This window comes from Strigops habroptila, chromosome 8 (assembly GCF_004027225.2).
Source record: "Strigops habroptila isolate Jane chromosome 8, bStrHab1.2.pri, whole genome shotgun sequence".
Classification (NCBI taxonomy): Eukaryota; Metazoa; Chordata; class Aves; order Psittaciformes; family Psittacidae; genus Strigops; species Strigops habroptila.
Window position 1 is genome coordinate 18,870,330 of NC_044284.2, and position 18,127 is coordinate 18,888,456.

Here is an 18,127-nt window from a genome sequence, read left to right on the forward strand (position 1 = left end):
CAGTCATCACTGTGGCCTGCAATGCTGGGTGTGGGTCTGAGGACAGGGAAGAGCAGGCTGCATGGCTCTGGCAGAACGGGATGTCCCCCGTGTGTCACTGTGTCTGAGAGGCCTGAGCATGTTGTGCTCTGTATGGTTTTCAGTTAATTTTTCTCTTTCCTGCAGTCTGCTCTGTATTTTAAGCACAACATTTTGACCCATGTAAAGCTGCAACTGGCGTTCACGTTAGCTATATAGGTATAATGCAAGCTGGTATTCAGCAATGCATAAAGCAGTGTCTCTTTTAATTTACATACCTTAATCTGATTTATCCATTATTTTTTGTACACTGTAATGTAGCTCTTGCAGATTGCAAGGCTTGAGGGGGCTTAACTTGAAACTGTGCACACTGGGAGAAGGCAGCTGGCGATGATGGAGGGAAAAGTCAAAGCGAGCGTCAGAAAACACAATACCCTGTTGTCAGCAGAGTGAGGTGGAGTTGGCTCTTAGCTACCACGCATGATTCCAAAGAACTGCCCTGTGTGGACAGGTGACATAGAGTTGGATATATGTGATGCTTCAGCAGCACTAGAACACTGCAGTCTCTACTAGACACCTAGAACTTCTTGCCTTTGTTCAGCCCTGCATCTCAGCAGCTTCCTTGCTGCCACAGTGGTTAAAAGACTGGAAGGCAGTGCTGGCCTGACTTTGCTGTGGGACTGTGCCCAGCAATGCCTCTGCTCTGTTTGGTTGCCGAAACAGCTTATTTCCGCTGACCTGCACTCTAGCAGGAAGGACATGGCAAAGATTTCTCTAGCATTTAATAGCTTAGAGATTTTTCAAAGGCTTTGCTTTTTGGAGGAGAGGGGGAGTAGTTTTTCAGTGTTTTGGGGTTTGGTTTTCTTTGCTTTTGCTGAGATTTCATTTTGCCCCTCCCTGCAGCAAGTCAGTTTTCAGATTGCAGCTCCCAGAGTTGGTTGCTTTCCTGTGCGTACCACCTCCTCCAGCCCTTTGTCTTTTCAGGTCTGTTTTCTGGTCCCTCAGATAAGGGAGGGCAAGGGGGAAGGAATGAATGAAAGCAGCAGTTCTTATAGCTGTTATAATAGCTTTCTGCGCAGTGCAATGAGCACAATGTGATTTTTGGAGGGATTTAAAAACAAGTTTTGAAGTCACACAGGGAATATGTTCTTACCCTCAAGGCACATATGCATACTCATTAACGTTAATGGAAGCTGCAAGCACTGAACAGAAAATAGACCATGCAGTGGTAAAAGACATGAAGATCTAGTTACCCACTTGGGAATTGTGTTGTGCCCAAGACTTGGCAGTTGGTACTTTAGCTATGTTGTGCTAGTCTATCCTGTGTACTTAGTGTCTTTTTTTTTTCCTTTTTAATTTAACAAAGTTGCTTTATATATTCCTCATCTCTCTTTTCACATTAGGATGTTGCTCATTTGCCAAGAGATGCTGCACCTATGTAAAAAAGCACAAAATTAAATGTGCAGCCCTCCTGCAGTACAGATATCTCTCTGCTCTAAAGGGTGATGGAAGCTGGGATGTTCTTGATAATGGAAAAGCCTTAATAATGTGAGTTCAGGGAGTGTTGTGCTGATTTACCAGATTGACTGCAAATACAGCCAGTCCAGGAGGAGGCTGCCTGCCTTAAACTAAGGCTAGTAAACCCTGCTAAACACTTGTGACTCCTGCTGAGTGTGTGGGCTTTTCTGCACTGTGTACCTTGGTGCTCCAGAGCTCAGGAGAGTTTATAAGCCGGGTTGCAATCACAGGCCCAGACTGTGCTTGTGAATTCACACCATTCTGCCCTGGAATTAGCAAACCATCTAGGACTTCAAAACAGTGTTGGGTATAACACAGACATGCTGAGTGGGAGGCTTTCTCCAGGCTGTTGCCACCCTGAGGTCTGCTGACTGTACAGAGTCACTGTAATCCCTGGAAACACCAACAAGGCAAGGAAATGTGAGCCACTTACTCATGCAGTCAACTGGGATCTAGGACAGAGTATTAGCAAAGGTTTCACATTGTATGAAAATCATGAGGATGCTTTTATAGCCAACACAGCCCTGGAAGGACTTCAGCTGTGCTCTTGAGGTGTCTGAATCCATAATCTTTACCAGAATGACCACAATGAAGAGAGAGTCTCCGAAGAAAGCTATCACGTGGGTGCTTTTGTCCACTGCATGGTTAATTTGCAACCTCAATAGACAGCCCGTTTGTAACTGGAAGATTATAGCGTCAATAAATCCACTCATTATCATCAAGTTACTCTATGTAAGCCTGGAATACTGCTAGAAAAAGACTGTAAGTCATCATATTTGTGACTATTTCATTTTTTATTTTGTTTATACCTCAGGGAACCATAATACTTAGCCTTCTCAGCATTTTCACCTGTGAGCTGAAATACTATGAAACACTAGATTCTTGCATTATTTTGCATCACTGAACGGCTCTGAAATCAGGGCCAGGAGAGGAGTGGAGGAGAAATCCGGGTAATACACGTGCCTCATTTTGACAGCCCTTCAGAATTTGTTAAGTAAAAGAAATGCCCATGAAACTACAAAATAACAATTTTGGAATATTTGTACTACACTTCTATTTTCCATACTGGTTTTGTCATTGTCTGTTGAAGTCATTGCAGACAAATGAGTAAGGGCTTGAGGGATCAGACTGGAATCCTAAAGTCCGTGTTTACTCTCAGAGCTAGTATGTGATAATAGAGATGTCTGGCAAGACTAATTTGGAATTAAAGGAGAAAACACGAAACAGCTGCACTTTTAATTCCACAACAAATACATCGGATTTCCATCTCTTTATCTCACCTTATTTTTAATTGGTGCCCTAATTCTGTTCTCACTTAAACAACCAAATGAGACAAATCCTTATGAAGTGAAGCACAACTGAGCTCTCAGAGCATTTCCTGCCAAGAGGTTGATACTGAGAGGATGGGAGGGTGCTCACCCTGTACTCACGTTGGCTTTACTGGGAGCTCACGGTGCTTAGCAGAATCATGTCCCTAGCAGAATCATGTCCCAAGAGATTTAAGTCTCGCTCCAGGTGAGATCCTGTCATGGCTATCCTCTGTTTCATCAGTAATTTCTTTCTAATGACTGTTCGAATATAGTGGTCTTGGTTGGTGCGCTGGTTTGCTGCTTTCTTCTCTTCCACTTGGCTTAATGCTGGATGACATCAAGCAACATATGCCTGACATGCTGCAACTGCGCTTGGCACTTCTAGCTTTCCAATCCGTATGTGTTCAAACAGTGCTGTGTTGGGATAACGTGCACAGCAGTGACAGCTCAACAGAGCACAGCTTCCTTTTTGCAACACCGTCAGCTTGCCTGGAGGTCACAATGTACCAGCCTGGGCTTTTCATAGATGCACAAGGAAAAAGAAAAACCAAGCACACACAATTTTTTGTGCTAAATTTAGTGGCCGTAACTTTGAACTGCTGGCATGTCAAACAAGAAGCACATCCCCCAAAGTCCAGACTGGTTTGCAGCTGGCTGCTGGTTCGGGGGGAGACTTAGATGTGCGAAGTAAAAAGCTGAAGCATGGTGTACTTGTCACATCAAGAGGCATAGCTTGCTATCCATTTCCAGTGCCGTAGTGTAATATTTGCCATGGGTTCCATCATTTGTCTGAGATAAAAATGAATAATAGTCTGCCTTCAAATTCACAACCAGCTTGTATGTAACAGTTGAATAACTCTAGCTCCTCTTAGGCTTAACAGTGAAAAAATAAAAAAGTGGTAGTGCAAGTACAGCCCTCTCTGAGCTTAAAGATGCCTGGAAAAACTCAACTCTGTGTAGGGAGCAGTATAACCTTTGGGTTGGTGGCCCTTCCTGGGATGAAGAAGATTTCTGGCATTTTCCCCTCCATGCATGACTGCAAGGGGAGCTGTCTCCCATTTCCTTTTGGTAGAATACCATTGGGTGGCTAGAAGTCTTGCCTTAGGATCAGTGTGGTGGTGCCAAAATGTCTCCTCAACTTGGAAAGTTTTAATAAGGGTAGGTTTCTGCTTATGACAATGGAAGTCTCTTAATACTTGTATTTTGGTGAATGAGACAGTAAGTAGCCCTTTGGTTAAACAAACAAGCAAAACCAACAAACCCAAAGAAAGCAAACATTCGAATGTGCACCAAGCACAAATTTGAAGTTATACCACCATTGTGGATGCAAAATCTTGATAATATGTCTAGACTATTTATTTTTTTACACATGAGATTTTGCAAAAAAAAAAGCATGGAAGCTCCAGGTATTCTATGGTTCTGAATTATTTGTTATTTTCTGTTAAGGATGAGATAAGTTTTACAGCTGTTCTAGATAAGTATCTGTAGAGACTATTTGCCATAAGATCCACATCCTGCGAATACATGCTTGCATGTGAGTAAATGGTATGCCAAATGGAGTCTTGTGTGGTGTAAGTCTCCATTTTGGCACAAGGAGGAACAAAGCTTTTCACAGCTCTGCCACTGGCTTGGATGACCTTGAGTATTTCACCTGGTTCTCGGAGTCCCAGATTCCTCCTCTGTAAAATAGAGATAGTGACAAGGGCTTTGTTTTGTGAGGTAGTTTGCAGCCAGCTTATGATCAGAGTATTTCTGCTCACAGTGAAAACTTGGGCTAATGGGACATGTGTGAGTGCTTTTGTGAACAGCGCTGTAGAAAGAGGCTTTTGAGCAGAGAAGGGAATACATGAAAGACTGTCCTTGCCTAATGTGAAATTCCACACGTCTGGCAGTGTTTCATTTGTGAACTCAGGGCAGTCACTGTGGAAACAAGGACTTCAAGGAGCTGCTCAATATAGGAACTGCTCAAGTTCCCTTTCACAACCTCCTGTTGGTATCACTGATGCTGCAGTGCACAAGTAAGGGTGACAGAATCTAGACTGTGATATGGTCCAGTTCTATGAAATGCTGAATGCCATCAGTTTACAGCACAGACAGTCCTTGGAGATGGTAGGTAACAACCACCCATCAGAGCTTACACTGTTCTGTGCTGTCCTCTACCAGAAGCTATGCCTCAGTAGTATGGATGAATTCCTGCAAAGAGCTTTGCTTCTGAGCAACAGCAGAATGAGGCAGGCTGTAAACACTGGGTTATAGCAATAACTTCCGGTTTCCTGTGGTCGTGCAACTGCTCAAAGCATGGGTGCATCCCTGTGACCTAGTGACAGTGAGAGTAGATGCTAGTTCAGTCATCATGGGGAACCTCAACAGCTGAAAGATAGGATAAAAAGGAACATTTCTTCCAGTGGAAAGTTGCTTGGTAAAGGAATTGATAAGAGATGTTATCTGAGAAAGCTGACTGGGATAACATTTTCAGCAGTCACTGTCTTTTCAGTGGCAAAGCCAGCACTGGCTTGTCCCTACACCCATGCCATTCCATTCTGCACTTAGCTGAACCATTAAGGCTGGTTTAAGGGCTGTGCTGTAAGGTTTGATGGGTCCAAATTATGAGTAAATGGGAAGGAGAAAAAGGGGAAGAGGAGTGCTGTGTGTGTGCTCACTGCAAACGCAGTGGGGGAGACACAGAGAGAAATAATAACGAAGTTTATTTATGTAAAGAGCTTTTGGAAGCAAATGGTGGTCTTGTCTCTTTCTCCAGTCATACTCTGGTGGCTGATGCCTGCTTCTTCCATTAGATATTTGCTAAGATCTTTTCGCTTGTGGTACTGTTTTTGCTTTAATTGCCTTTCATTTACATCAGCTTTCCAAATATTTTTGCTAGAGAGCTCCGCATCTTGTCATTGCTGCATCTTGTCTTCTGCATCCTGGTCTTCTTTTTCCCTTTTTTTGCAGGGTGCTAGTTTTTGGTCAATTCTCTTTATTGTTCCCGCTAGTTCTGCCTGTAAGTTGAACTGAACAGGTTCTGCAGTCATGGGTGAGATAGGAACAGCTTCTGGCAGCAATTTCTCTGTTCATTTCTGTGCCCTATCTTTGTCTTTTCATTTTCCATCTCATCTCTCAGGTGGCGCAATGAGGTTAAGCCTGGAATTTGAAACAGGAGAGGGCTCTCCCGAAGCTTGTCTGGAACTGCGTACAACACTGTCAAAATGGTACTGTACACTGCAGCTGTGCCAGGTGAATTTATGGTGATTAGGCGCAGCTGCAGGACCCTTATAGATCGACACCATTACAGGCTCTGCTAGTTTCACTAGACCACTCTGCAAACAAATGCAAGGTGAAATGATAGATGCCAGCCACATAGAGAATCTCTGTGTGGGAGGCAGCTGATGATGTATGGCTTGTCTGTAATTTTGTCAACATTTTAATTAGAGTTGAGTTGGAGAGAGGAGTCACCCCTATGGAGATGGAAGTAAAATGGCTAGCTGTGAGGGTCTCTTCTTAAAGCCAGCTGCACTGAGTGTTTTGGTAAAGCTCAGCCCCTGACCACAGAGCTGTTACATCTCCAGGCACTGCTGCCTGCCTGTGAGCTCTGACAATGCTCTGTCCACTTCAGCTATCATCATAATCACCCAAAAGAAGCTCAGTGACAACTGTCAGGAGCTGCTTCTGCCAGGGTCACCTTGTGTCCTTATGGTAGAGGCAAGACTGCCCCTTTAGATGAATTCTTGTTCATCGGGCTCATTTGCTTTCTTGATGCTCCTGCTGTGGTGACTCATTTGATCCCTTCCATCAACTTTGTGCTTTGTTTTGAAATGTGAGCTCCATGGCGGAAGGACCGGGTGTCATTCAGCCGCAGCAAGAGGCTTTTTATACAACAGCCTCAAGGAAAAGAATTGTACAAAGCCCACAGAACTTCTGGGGGAGAGGATGTTAGTGAAATCTGTTGGTTCCTTGTCACTAGTGGGAGATGCTGAGGAAGCACAGCAGCATTTGTGGGGCTGCTATGCCTGTGGGATACTTGGACGCAATACATTTCATGTTGGAGTCACCAGGAGGTCAGTATTCTGCACAATACCACCTCAGTAAGTCTGCCAGCTTGATTTAATGGGCTGCAATTATTTTAGAAGCTTGGCAAACAGATAGCTATTTATGTAAGTAAAGAATGGATTTGACCTACTTATTGTATCTGTAAGTAGATGATAGGCATTACTCTGGATCTGAAAAATTAAGAGTCTCCTATCTTTGTACAAATTATTCAAGCCTTTGCATATAGTCACTCCTAGTGTTCTGGACAGGATATTCATGAACCAAAGCAACAATTAAATCAAGTGAGCAAATACAGACTATTTTTCTAGATAAATGAAGTAGGTAAGCTAAGCTTATGGTTTCATTTGGCATTTGCTCTTTGTCTAGCTTGATTTCCTTCATTTCCATTTTCCCTGTAAATCATTTCTGCCTCCACAATTTGGGTGCAGATACTGGATTTAGAAATCACCCAGAGCCAGGAACTCTTGCAGAGATCAGTTTCATTCAGTGTCTCTATGAGCACTGGGTCAGGAAGCCTCTGTACCGTACCTTCTCCAGGAAGTTTATGAAAGTCCAGCAAATTATTTCCCACATCATCTCCCTCAGCCACGATAGCTAGTAATCAGTTGCAGTGTTGTTCTTGCGAAGACGGGAATTGCATTCAGACTGGAGTACGCCTTTGTTTATGTGAGTATTGCCAAAGGATACTACAGAGGTCTTCAGTGTCCTTCGGGCGGCAGATAATATATGAATAAGCAGCTCAGCCCTCAAAGGCTTGTTGGTATCATAGTGGTGTCCACTACATACCAAGCTCATATGACATAGATGTCTAAGGCATGTGTCAGTGGGACTTAGCTCTTCACACATGTCTAGAAGCATCTCTTTCTGAGCAGAAGAGAGATCTTTTCTTTCTGTAGGTCAACAGAAATGCTGCTGCACTTGCAGTCATCATGTGGCACAGCCTGTAGAAACTGTCAGACAAAATGCAGAGCCTCGCCATCTTCTGCTTGATGTTCGGGGAGTGTGAGGTGGGTACCCATGAAGAGGGGGCAGCTAGCACAGGATGACAGCTATAGGAGAACTGGGCTCTAGTAGCCGCACCACAGCAAAGACGAGGGGTGGCGGGGGCTGATGTCGCCCATCATTCTCAGTGTGAAATGCAGTCAGTTGGTGGGTAGCTGTAAGAATAGAGTGATAACAGTTAATTTACAGTAAAACAGTGAAAGCTGGTCAGGTTTCATCTCCAGGATGACAAACAAGATGCCATAAATGTTGCTTTAAAACTGAAGGGCTTTACTCACGTTGCTGGTCTGTGGCTGTTTTTCTGTACTCTGTTGTGCCCATGTTGAACTCTTCAGTGCTCTGATTCTGTATGGGTTCCCCACTAGAGCCACCAACAAACAAGCACATACACTTTGCAAGTTAATTTCTCTGCAATCATGATTCAGTAGTTCTAGTTGCACACTCTTCATGTAATTCATCTAATGATGCTTGCAGTTGATAAATTCCTGTGCCAATTGCCTTTCTATTTCTAGAATTCCTTCAAATTAGATACAGTTACAGAATTTTTTATTGCTACTGTCGCACTGGCTGCAAAATCTGTTGCATGTATGCAGACTGCAGGCTATCTGAAACAGAACAAACCAGTACTTCAGCAATATTGGTTGCATGTGTGGGCAGTGTGAGGATCCTTTACTCAGATTCCCACTTTCCCAGTCATCCTCCCACTTCTGCCTCCTCAGAGCCTGCTTCCACTGGAACTGCTGTAACTTACACCTGTGTAATACCATAGACCCTGGCCCCTTGCATATGGGCATATTAGTTCAAAGATTTTTTTCAAAATGGATACTCAGAAATCATTGAAACCTAAAAGAAGTTGCTGTGAGATTTTTTGTTTGCCTCCATTTGCACCCAGTTCATCAGTTTTCCAGCAAAAGGAGGATGATTCAAATTGATTTTTCTTTTGTTACTTTTCCAAAATCTTGCTTTTTCTGCCTTTCCAGGGCTCTGCCAATTTGCCAATTGACAATAACTTTTAGTTTCAGTGAATAGTACAGAAAGGCTTGATTGCAAATAATTTGTAATTATTTCTCAAACACTCTTTTTTTTGCCTATTCAATTTTATCTGGAAAAATCAGGGACATCAGTTACTCATTCTTCAAAAGAACTAGGATGTGAAATTCAGACTACATGAAAGCATGAAGCTGGGCATTTGGAAGGACGCTCGGTCACTTTGTAATTTTCTGGAAGCTTTTGGAGACCTTTTCAGTGTGGGAAAGGATAATAAGCAGAGCTCAGTGTGTCAGGTGGATGCACAGAGAAGTGGAGGGCTATGGAAGAGAAAACCTGGAAGTCAGTCTGCTCTGGAGCAGACTGGAAGTTTGAGGAGGGACTCTCTCCAGCATGCTGATACTTCCAAGTGTTTAAAATGCCCTGGCATCTCTGGGTCTGTCCTCACCTTGCTAACACAGATAAAAGTACAAAAAAGTGCTGGGGGGAGGCTCTGGCAGCAGGGCAGTTAGTGCAGTAGGCTGGCTTTTGTGAGTCCCAGGCAGGTATGGCTTCTTTGGCATATAACATCGCGTAAAGAGCCGTGGTGTTGGGGCTGAGAATTTGGTGTTGTGGCCTAGATACACAGCCCTAAACTTAACCTGGCAGCAGCATGTCTTCAACCATGGTGCCTATCAGTTGCAGTAGTTGAATTGTTGGATTAACACAGAACTGAACTGCAGGCCCCAGTTCTGCTCTCTGTTATACTGGTGTTTAAATCTGGAATATCACTACTGAAACCACTAGGTTTCCACCACTTTGAATTAGAGCAGAAATCAATCATTTTAAAAGCTGAAAGAAGTTGTAAGCCAAAATAAAGTGACCTGAATACTTTTGAAGAAGTCTCCTTAATCATAGCCTTGAGACATCCAAGTAACACATCAGTATTATTTTATGACACTGTCTTTTAGTCCTTTCATTTTCAGTATAGTTTTGTCCTCTTTAAATGTCCAAAAAATTTCCAGTAAAAGCTAATAAATTCAGGAGGGGAAAGAAATATGTACTGCATGAAATCATTGTGCTGAAACCACCTATTGCTTGCAGAGCTGTTTGAATGAATCAGATGATTCTTTTATAGCTTCCATGTTCTTTCCATCTTTGTTTTTTTTTCTACTAGCATCTTTCAGAAAAGGAAGAGGTAACCTGCAGAGAAAGGACTTGTGTCCATGAGGACAATGCTATTTTGGAACCCATTTCTTTTTCTGTGACAGAGATAAATTCTCTGATGTTACTTCAACACAGTGATGATATTTCTGTAGTCATTTGCTAAGATGTATCTTTGTGTGTGTGTATTTTATGGCTGTTCACAGAGTAGGGACGTTTGCCTTCAAAAAAATTCCTTAGGGAAGAGAAGATGCATGTTCAACATTACATGTCTCCAAATGATACATTTAAATTTGCTTTTTTTCTAATGTTGCTTTCCAGGGATGGGAACCACTGTGCAAGGATTGATATAAACAAATAAAATAAAGCCTTGCATAAAATACATTAGAGCCTAAAATGGCAAAAGATAGATGGTGAAAAGTGGCATTAAGGGGTAAAACGACAGGCAAGGCCCTGTGGCTTGTGACAAAGAGATGAATTAAACTCAGGTCTCCTGAGTGATGATCTTTTACACAGTTCAGAGGACTGTGCCTTTTTAAATTCAGTTTCACTAAGAATATGCAAACTTCATCTACAGAGATAATGAAATCCAACCCAATATAAGCACTAGTGCACAAATGCACTTAGGATCATGTGTAACTTGGAACAAGCAGTTAATTTCATTAAAGCTAGTGGGGTTACTCGTAGTCTTGAACTTACACATACGTATGTAGGTTCTGTGCGAGCCTGCAGCTGGATTTTCTGTGTTGAATTATGTGATGTAAATCAGCATCTGTGCATATGTGATTCAGTATCCAGCATGTTCAGGGTTTAATTAAAGAAATTCTATTTCCTTTCACTCCTGGAGGCTCTTTTTGATAGAGGTATCCCTCAAAATATACAGCAAGATTAATTCCTTCTGCATTTAAAGTAGAATTTCAAAAATTTTTAGGCCCCAAATCAGTTCATCATTTAGAAAGAAACTGTGTGCTATAGCCTCTTGTAGAAATTGAAAGGGAGAAATTTTCCTGTTACATGTGCTTTTATTCTGTTTGTCACAGTGAACAGCACAATAAATCGGCTTGGTCTCTGAACCGCAAAAGCTGGTAAACACCTAGAGGACAATAGAAAATGATGAAATTAATTTTAGGTTTTAGATGTTTTCACTCATTCCTTAAGAGTGAGTACATAATAAAAACCAATCTGATAACACATTTCTGTATTTCAATCTCTCCTTAAAGAGCAAGAAAATACTTCAAAAGGATAAGATGACCAGAAGCATTCTGTATTTCCAAAATTAACTACGAAAGGCGGATTGTCTGGGCATGTCTGAAAGCTATGCGTAACCTTTGCGCTACAAATATCTCATTTCAAAAATGACATTTTCTGCTTATTCAGTAGGGCTTCCATAAGGCTATTTTAAGCACTGTGCTTCTTGCTTCTAGATGAGAACTGAAATTATTACAGCCTTCATGTTTTGTTTCACTTGCAGTTTATTAGAGCTAGATAATTGCTTGGTAGTAAGATGCGATAAACACAGAGAGTTTCTGCCTAAGCAGTGTAAACTCCATGAAGTTCAGTTGTGTTTGCAAGGATCATTGTGCCTCCAGTTCATCAGCTGTAGTAGTTTGGGAGGTTCTTATGGAGAGAAGGAGCTGCTAGCATAGCACCCCAAGCTCTGGCAGCTCCTGTAAGGGCAGAGACACATGTAACAGTTGCTGAGCTGTCTTCCTCTGGTCACCTTCGATCTGCTCGAGCTCCTCGCAGACCTGGCAGTCACTTGCATTTGTGTGTGTCTGTAGTAGAAGCACTCACAAGAGCTTTGTGGTGCATTTTGACACGGCTGTTAAAGGGAAATTCCATCTGGCAGGGACAGAAATAGTCCTCATTTTGATTTCTTCAGTTTAGCTTTGGATGGGGTCCCACGTGCTCTGATGTAAGAGTGGCAGAGTCTCAGGGCAAGTTACTGGCGACAGTTGCACCAAGGACATAGTAATCCATGATGAAAAGTGCTTAATTACTCCATGTTTAGGGCAGACAACACGGCAGTATGTGTATCACCAATATGTCAGCATGGTTTGCTTTTCATAGGAGTTTATGTTCCCAGCAGGCACCGATTGCTTTTTCTGCCTTATAAATGTCAAGTACTTAAAGCAATCTTGCCTGTTCCTCTCTGGAGATTGCCAAATAATCTCCTTTCATTGGCTATGGGATCTTGCCAGAGCTTCTGCGTTCATGCACATTTATTCCTGCCAAATGTTAGTAACACAGGAACTGTACAAATACTCCCTGCTCCTTTCATTAGCTTTGCATAGCTCTGTCTGTTTGCAGGATTCCTGGGATTTTTTTCTCTTTTATTCAGGGCTAGAGCGGTAGTTCATGATCCGTATTCCATTATCAGGTGTGCCATAGAGTTCAGCCCTTGCTATGGAGCTGTGTTACAGAGTAGAAATCTTTGTTAAATAAACATGATCAGTGTCTTGCATCATAGCCTTCTTAAAGCCAATTCAGTTTGCCTCCTGAATGACCCAGTGCAGCTGAGGGGAGGTCCGAGTAGGTATTGAGCAATTCCTCTGTTCCCAGTCACAATAAAAAGATTCCTTTGTTATTTACCCTTCCATTTACCTGTGTATTTTGTCTATGAAGTCTGATAGGACCAAATGTTCTTGCTCCATGTAGCATATAAAGGTACTTCTGTACCTTTAAAAGGTTTTTAAAATATTTAAAGCATTTACTTTTTAATTTTAGTCTCAAAAGTCCAGTTTGTGAAGGAGGAAGAAAGATCTCAGTAACGTACCATCTCCTGGAAATAGATGCTTTAATAAAATAAACTGTGGCAGAGGAAAAAATGCTTTTAATAGAAAATTGAAAGTAAATCTTTCACCTTGTCATGTTTTACCCTGTGTATCATACAGCAAGACTGGGTCATTTGACCTTTTTGTTGATAATGTCACCAAGATATTTTAGGCTAATGCTACATATCATGCCATGGCAGATGAGAATGCTGTGTGTGTCACCCTGGTACTTAATTTCAACCCACGCAAAAAATACTATACAAGACTAGATGACAGAATGTCAATCCTTTTTCCATGACATTTCTCCTTTCCTTTTCTGTATGTAGTAACTTGTCAATGCTGTATATGCAAACCCCAACACCTAAGGACAGATCTAGACCACGTGGCAGAACCTCATTAGTTGGATAAAAACTGTGAAAATGGAAGGAAGGAAGAGGAATATAAAATGAATTTTAGCAATTTGTTTTAAAACAAAGTACTCTGAACCACTTCTAGCTATTTTTAGATAAAAATATCAGTTAACACTAGCCTTGAATGATCTCCAGCACAAGAGCATCTTTTGATTTACTTTGTCCATCATTAACATCTCTCCAGATGTAAGAGTGGGGATATGGCTATGAGGCAGAGCATGTTCTCAGTGTGGCAGATGTAGCACGGAGATGTAGAAGACAGTGTAAGGAACAGGCATCTGAGGATGTCTGAGGAGCAGGAAACAGTTGCATCTCAGGTATCCATTAAGGTGCACATGGAACTGAAGACTGCGAGAAGCATCTACGTACAAAATACACAATTTTGAAATGCAGCAGAGTCGATAATCCTTTAACCAGTGTAAAGTAGAGTTCAGGTCCTGGGCAACATGTTCAGAAATGATCAGGCAGTTTGTGCCAGTCTCATTGACTGCCTCTTCATTTTAATGACACCAATCTGAAGAAGACTGCTTTTGCCAGGGTTGTAAATCAGATTAACAGAGGTGTGGAGAAAGGATTGAGATCAAGTTTATGTCAGTAGAACATATATGAACATAATATATGAATAACAGACTAAACAGAAAGAAAATAGTGATTTAGCTGGAAGCACGGCAAGAAAAATCTGCTAGTATTGTGAAATGCATCAGGAGTAGTATTTTTTGCAAAGCCCAAATGATTCTGGTAGCCTACATGTCATTCCCAAAAGTCTATCCTAATACATTCAAGAAAATTAATTTGGGTTAATTAAAAAGACAAATTTAAAGTGCATTAGGATATATCCACATAGAGAAAAACTATCAAGCTACCAAACACTCTTATCTGTGGTAGCTTTTGCATGTCCCTAGCCTGCTACAAAGTGGAACACATTAATTGGAACCGTTGTGAAAGCCTAATACAATTTTTTGAGGTTGGGTTTTGTTTCGAATTCTGACAACATTTCTTTTTCATTTTGGTTTGTTGTACCTTACTTACATGTTGAGCTTAAACAAATGCTGTTGACAAAGAGTGGTCTCATTACTTCATGTATGTGCATACATTCACAGCTCCTCATTCCTAAACAAAACTGGAATCTTGTGTAACATCTGCCTTTACTGCTATGCCTTGTAAGAACTGAAGAAAGGCTATTTAGCAAATCAAAGCAGAAGTATGACAAAGTGATAACACTAGGTTTGATTCCTCCTCTGATACTGACCAAATCACATTAGTGAGATGCTGTAATGCAGGCATCTTACAGCTCTGAGCCAGCGTCCTTGCAGACTGTCAAAATAGTGCCTTTCAGCTGGCAGAGCTGCTGGCTTTAGTAATACGTTTCAGGCTGTCTCTAAAAGAGGGGTTTTAACTCCATGTGCACTGCCTGCTTGGTTTAACATTAGAAATTTTCTGGCTCTTTTCTGATGGGTCAGCAGACGGTGTCTGGAAATTTCTCTGAACGCTGAGTTTGTAGTGACAGATCTGTAGCAGTGAATTGCAAGGAGCAGCAATGTTTTGAAGGACAGGAAAGCTGCTATTCTAGTTATGGATTATTTTTTTTAAACTGGAAAACTTACCAATGAGGTACCGAGGCTTTCAGTGCAAGGACTATTTACCCTATAGGAATATAAATTAGGTTTAGTGTATGTGATAAATTTTCTTTCTAAGTTTGTTGAGTCTGCTTAGGATAAAAACTGACTTCACCCAAACATTTAATGAGGCATTTTTCATTAGGGCATAATTTCTAAGAAACCTTTGACCTTTCATTTCAAACTAATTTCATCACTGTGTTTTGATTTATAATTTCAAAACCAAAATGGTCTATTGTTTCTGGAAGCAACCTGTTTGGGAAGGATTTGAATCTGTGAGATGCTTTGTTCCCCCTTGGCTTCGCTGAAGTCTTGTTAATTCATAGGATAGAGTCCAGATAAATGAGTAGGATTACCCCAGCAGCAAATTTTACAGTATTTGTATGTGAGTGTGTTCTTTCTCAGCTAGTGCTGAAAGAATTGTTGTGCTTTATGCCAGAAGTTGCTATAAATAAAAAGGTCTTGATTCATCACTGTGTCACTGCAGAATTACATCAGTGTCATTCCAGTATGAATGTCCAGGATCTTAACTGTTCCCTTGCAGCCATAAGAAGTTCATTTAAATACTTAGTTTTATGTCTTTGGCAACAATATGGGACTTTAAAATCCCACAGTGATATTTGAAAAGCATAATATTTAAGCATGGAAAGTCCCTTGTCCAAAGAGTTTGGGAGAGAACAGATGTCTCTGAGGAAGGGAAGTGCTCACTAGCTACTTACTACTGGAGCATCAGAGCACTCTGGGGGAAGATGAGGAGTGTTTTGAATAGGGTGTTATTTTTGTAGTGTTCTGGTGGTATCATACCAGAGAGAACCAGCAACAGGCTGGTCCCAGGAAATCCGCTCTGGAATTACGACACTGTAATAAAGACCCTGTGGTTGATAGAGCATGTTACATACTTCTGATAAATTTGTATTGTGCTCTGTTTTCAGTGTCAGCCAAACCAAGACCTCACAGTGATGAATACACAAAGAAGATTCCACCTCCCAAGCCGAAACGAAATCCAAATACTCAGTTAAGCACATCTTTTGATGAAACGTATATCAAAAAGCATGGCCCTATGAAGACAACGCTTACTAGGGATGCCTCTTTATCGCAGGTCAGCAGTCCTGCCCCAGACACAGAGGAAGAAGAGCCTGTTTATATTGAAATGGTTGGGAATATTCTCAGAGACTTCAAAAAAGACGAGGATGACCAAAGCGAAGCAGTCTATGAGGAGATGAAATACCCTATATTTGATGATGTAGGCCAAGATTCAAAATGTCAATGTGAATATGATCATCATACTTGTTCTTCTCAGTGTGCTACTCCCACAGTGCCTGACCTAGATTTCACCAAGTCTTCAGTGCCATCTACTCCCAAGGGCTTGCTTTGTGATATACCCCCACCATTTCCAAATCTGCTTTCTCACAGACCTCCACTGCTGGTGTTCCCACCAGCACCAGTGCAGTGTTCCCCGAATTCTGACGAGTCTCCTCTAACTCCACTAGAGGTCACAAAACTTCCTGTTTTAGAAAATGTGTCTTACATCAAACAACAAGCTGGAGCTTCTCCATCTTCACTGCCATCTCATACACCAGGCCATCAAAAACTGGAGAAAGACCAGACAGTATCTCATGGAACTAGCACCCCTGGGCACACCTCCTCACCTCCTCATCCTTCTACCTTATACAGAACACAGTCTCCACATGGTTATCCTAAAAGTCACTCTGCCTCACCTTCTCCTGTCAGTATGGGTAGGTCTCTTACCCCCTTAAGCCTCAAAAGACCTCCACCTTATGACTCTGTACATTCAGGAAGTCTCTCAAGAAGCTCTCCATCAGTGCCTCATTCTACAGCCAGAAACACATTGCAAGAAGGAGGGAAGATGGTAAATGCCTCGGTCAGTACCTACGGGTCATCATCTCAGAGTGGTTCCCGTTCTCGGACACCCACTAGTCCTCTGGAGGAACTAACCAGCCTCTTTACCTCAGGACGAAGTCTCCTGAGGAAGTCCTCCAGTGGCAGAAGATCTAAGGAACCTGCAGAAAGTAAGTTCTTGATGTAATTTTTCCTTTTTCTTCCTTATATAATAATAACTTTCACTATATTTTACTAAATCAAACTCCTGCAAAAATAAAATACCTTGGAAGTCTGAATTCCTTGTATAAATATCTTGTAACAGGAAAAAAAGTGATTATTGTTAAAATTATTTGTTTTCATATTGTTATATTTTTAAGACTTTTGAGTGTGCATACTGCACTACAGAAGTACTCTTCGTGGCTTGGTCTTGCAAAAAGAGTCAGTTTTCATTAACTTTTCCACAGTTTTAAGGGTCCTATGTGAGTTGGGATCTTCCAACCATGTCACATGTCCTTCCTTTCCTGATGGATGCTAAGACACAGTAATGGTCCAAGCAGCTTGTAGCAAAATAGCCGAACGGTAGTTGATTTTTGGCAAAGATCCATCGATTGCCCTTAACTTGACCAGTGATCACGATGTGTATGATGGCAACCAGTGGTACCAGCTTAAACCATTTCTCTCCTTCCCACTGCCTCCTTCTGTACTGTGTCACAGAGCATCGCTTTCAGCTGATAGAGTGACTGCTTGGGAAGGCCATACTGTGAATTGATCTGAAAACCAACATGACCTGTAACACATCACCCACACTCAGAGAAAAGCACGGCAGGAAGTTGTGCAGGAAATCCTTCAGCCAATATTGACTTTTCATATGCTGTATCATAAAACCGTTGTCCCATGTGCATTCAGGTTTACACAATGTACACCTATTTCTGAGCTAGTGAACTGTGGAAACTCCTAATGAAATCAGCAGGAGTCACAGGTGTGAGTGAAAGCAGAGCCTGGCACCAGTATTTCTGTTGCAAAAACCTTCCCATTTGGCGGTGCGAGAGACAAGTCTTGCAGTGGAAGGCAGCTGTAACACCTTTTGTCAGAGTGCAAAGTGGGCTCAGGACACTTTCTCTCCAACTTCGGTAAAGTCAGTTTATGTCTTTGAATTCTTGACAGCTGTCTAATGGAAAAGCTCTCTTTGGAGAACAGCTGAACTTATGTTAGTGTAAGTGCTATATTATACCTATTTGGCAGCTGAAATGTATTAAATACGAGGTGATAAACTACGCTGGTTTATACCTGATAAAGGAAGGTGTTCTGGTTTCCAGGGTACCATATCACTACAGAAGGGAAGTGAATTCTGCACTGCCTTTCTTTTTGTGTTTGTTCTGCTCTATTATATTACTCTTCGCAGTGTGGTCACATCACTTTGGGGCACACTTGTTGGGGGCTTTTACAGTAATACAAATACA

At 41.7% G+C, this 18,127-nt stretch overlaps 1 protein-coding gene across 6 annotated transcripts in view; it reads left to right on the forward strand.

Moving 5' to 3' along the window:
- NYAP2 (neuronal tyrosine-phosphorylated phosphoinositide-3-kinase adaptor 2) overlaps positions 1-18,127 on the forward strand; it is a 143,393-nt gene that overhangs the window by 69,215 nt on the left and 56,051 nt on the right. For all 6 annotated transcript variants that reach the window (XR_003992747.1, XM_030495543.1, XM_030495544.1 and 3 more), the window contains one exon: positions 15,758-16,855. Coding sequence is in view for 5 of the 6 variants with exons in the window: in XM_030495543.1 (XP_030351403.1) it covers positions 15,758-16,855 (1,098 nt within the window). In the remaining variant the exon portion in view is untranslated. The remainder of the gene's footprint in view (positions 1-15,757; positions 16,856-18,127) is intronic.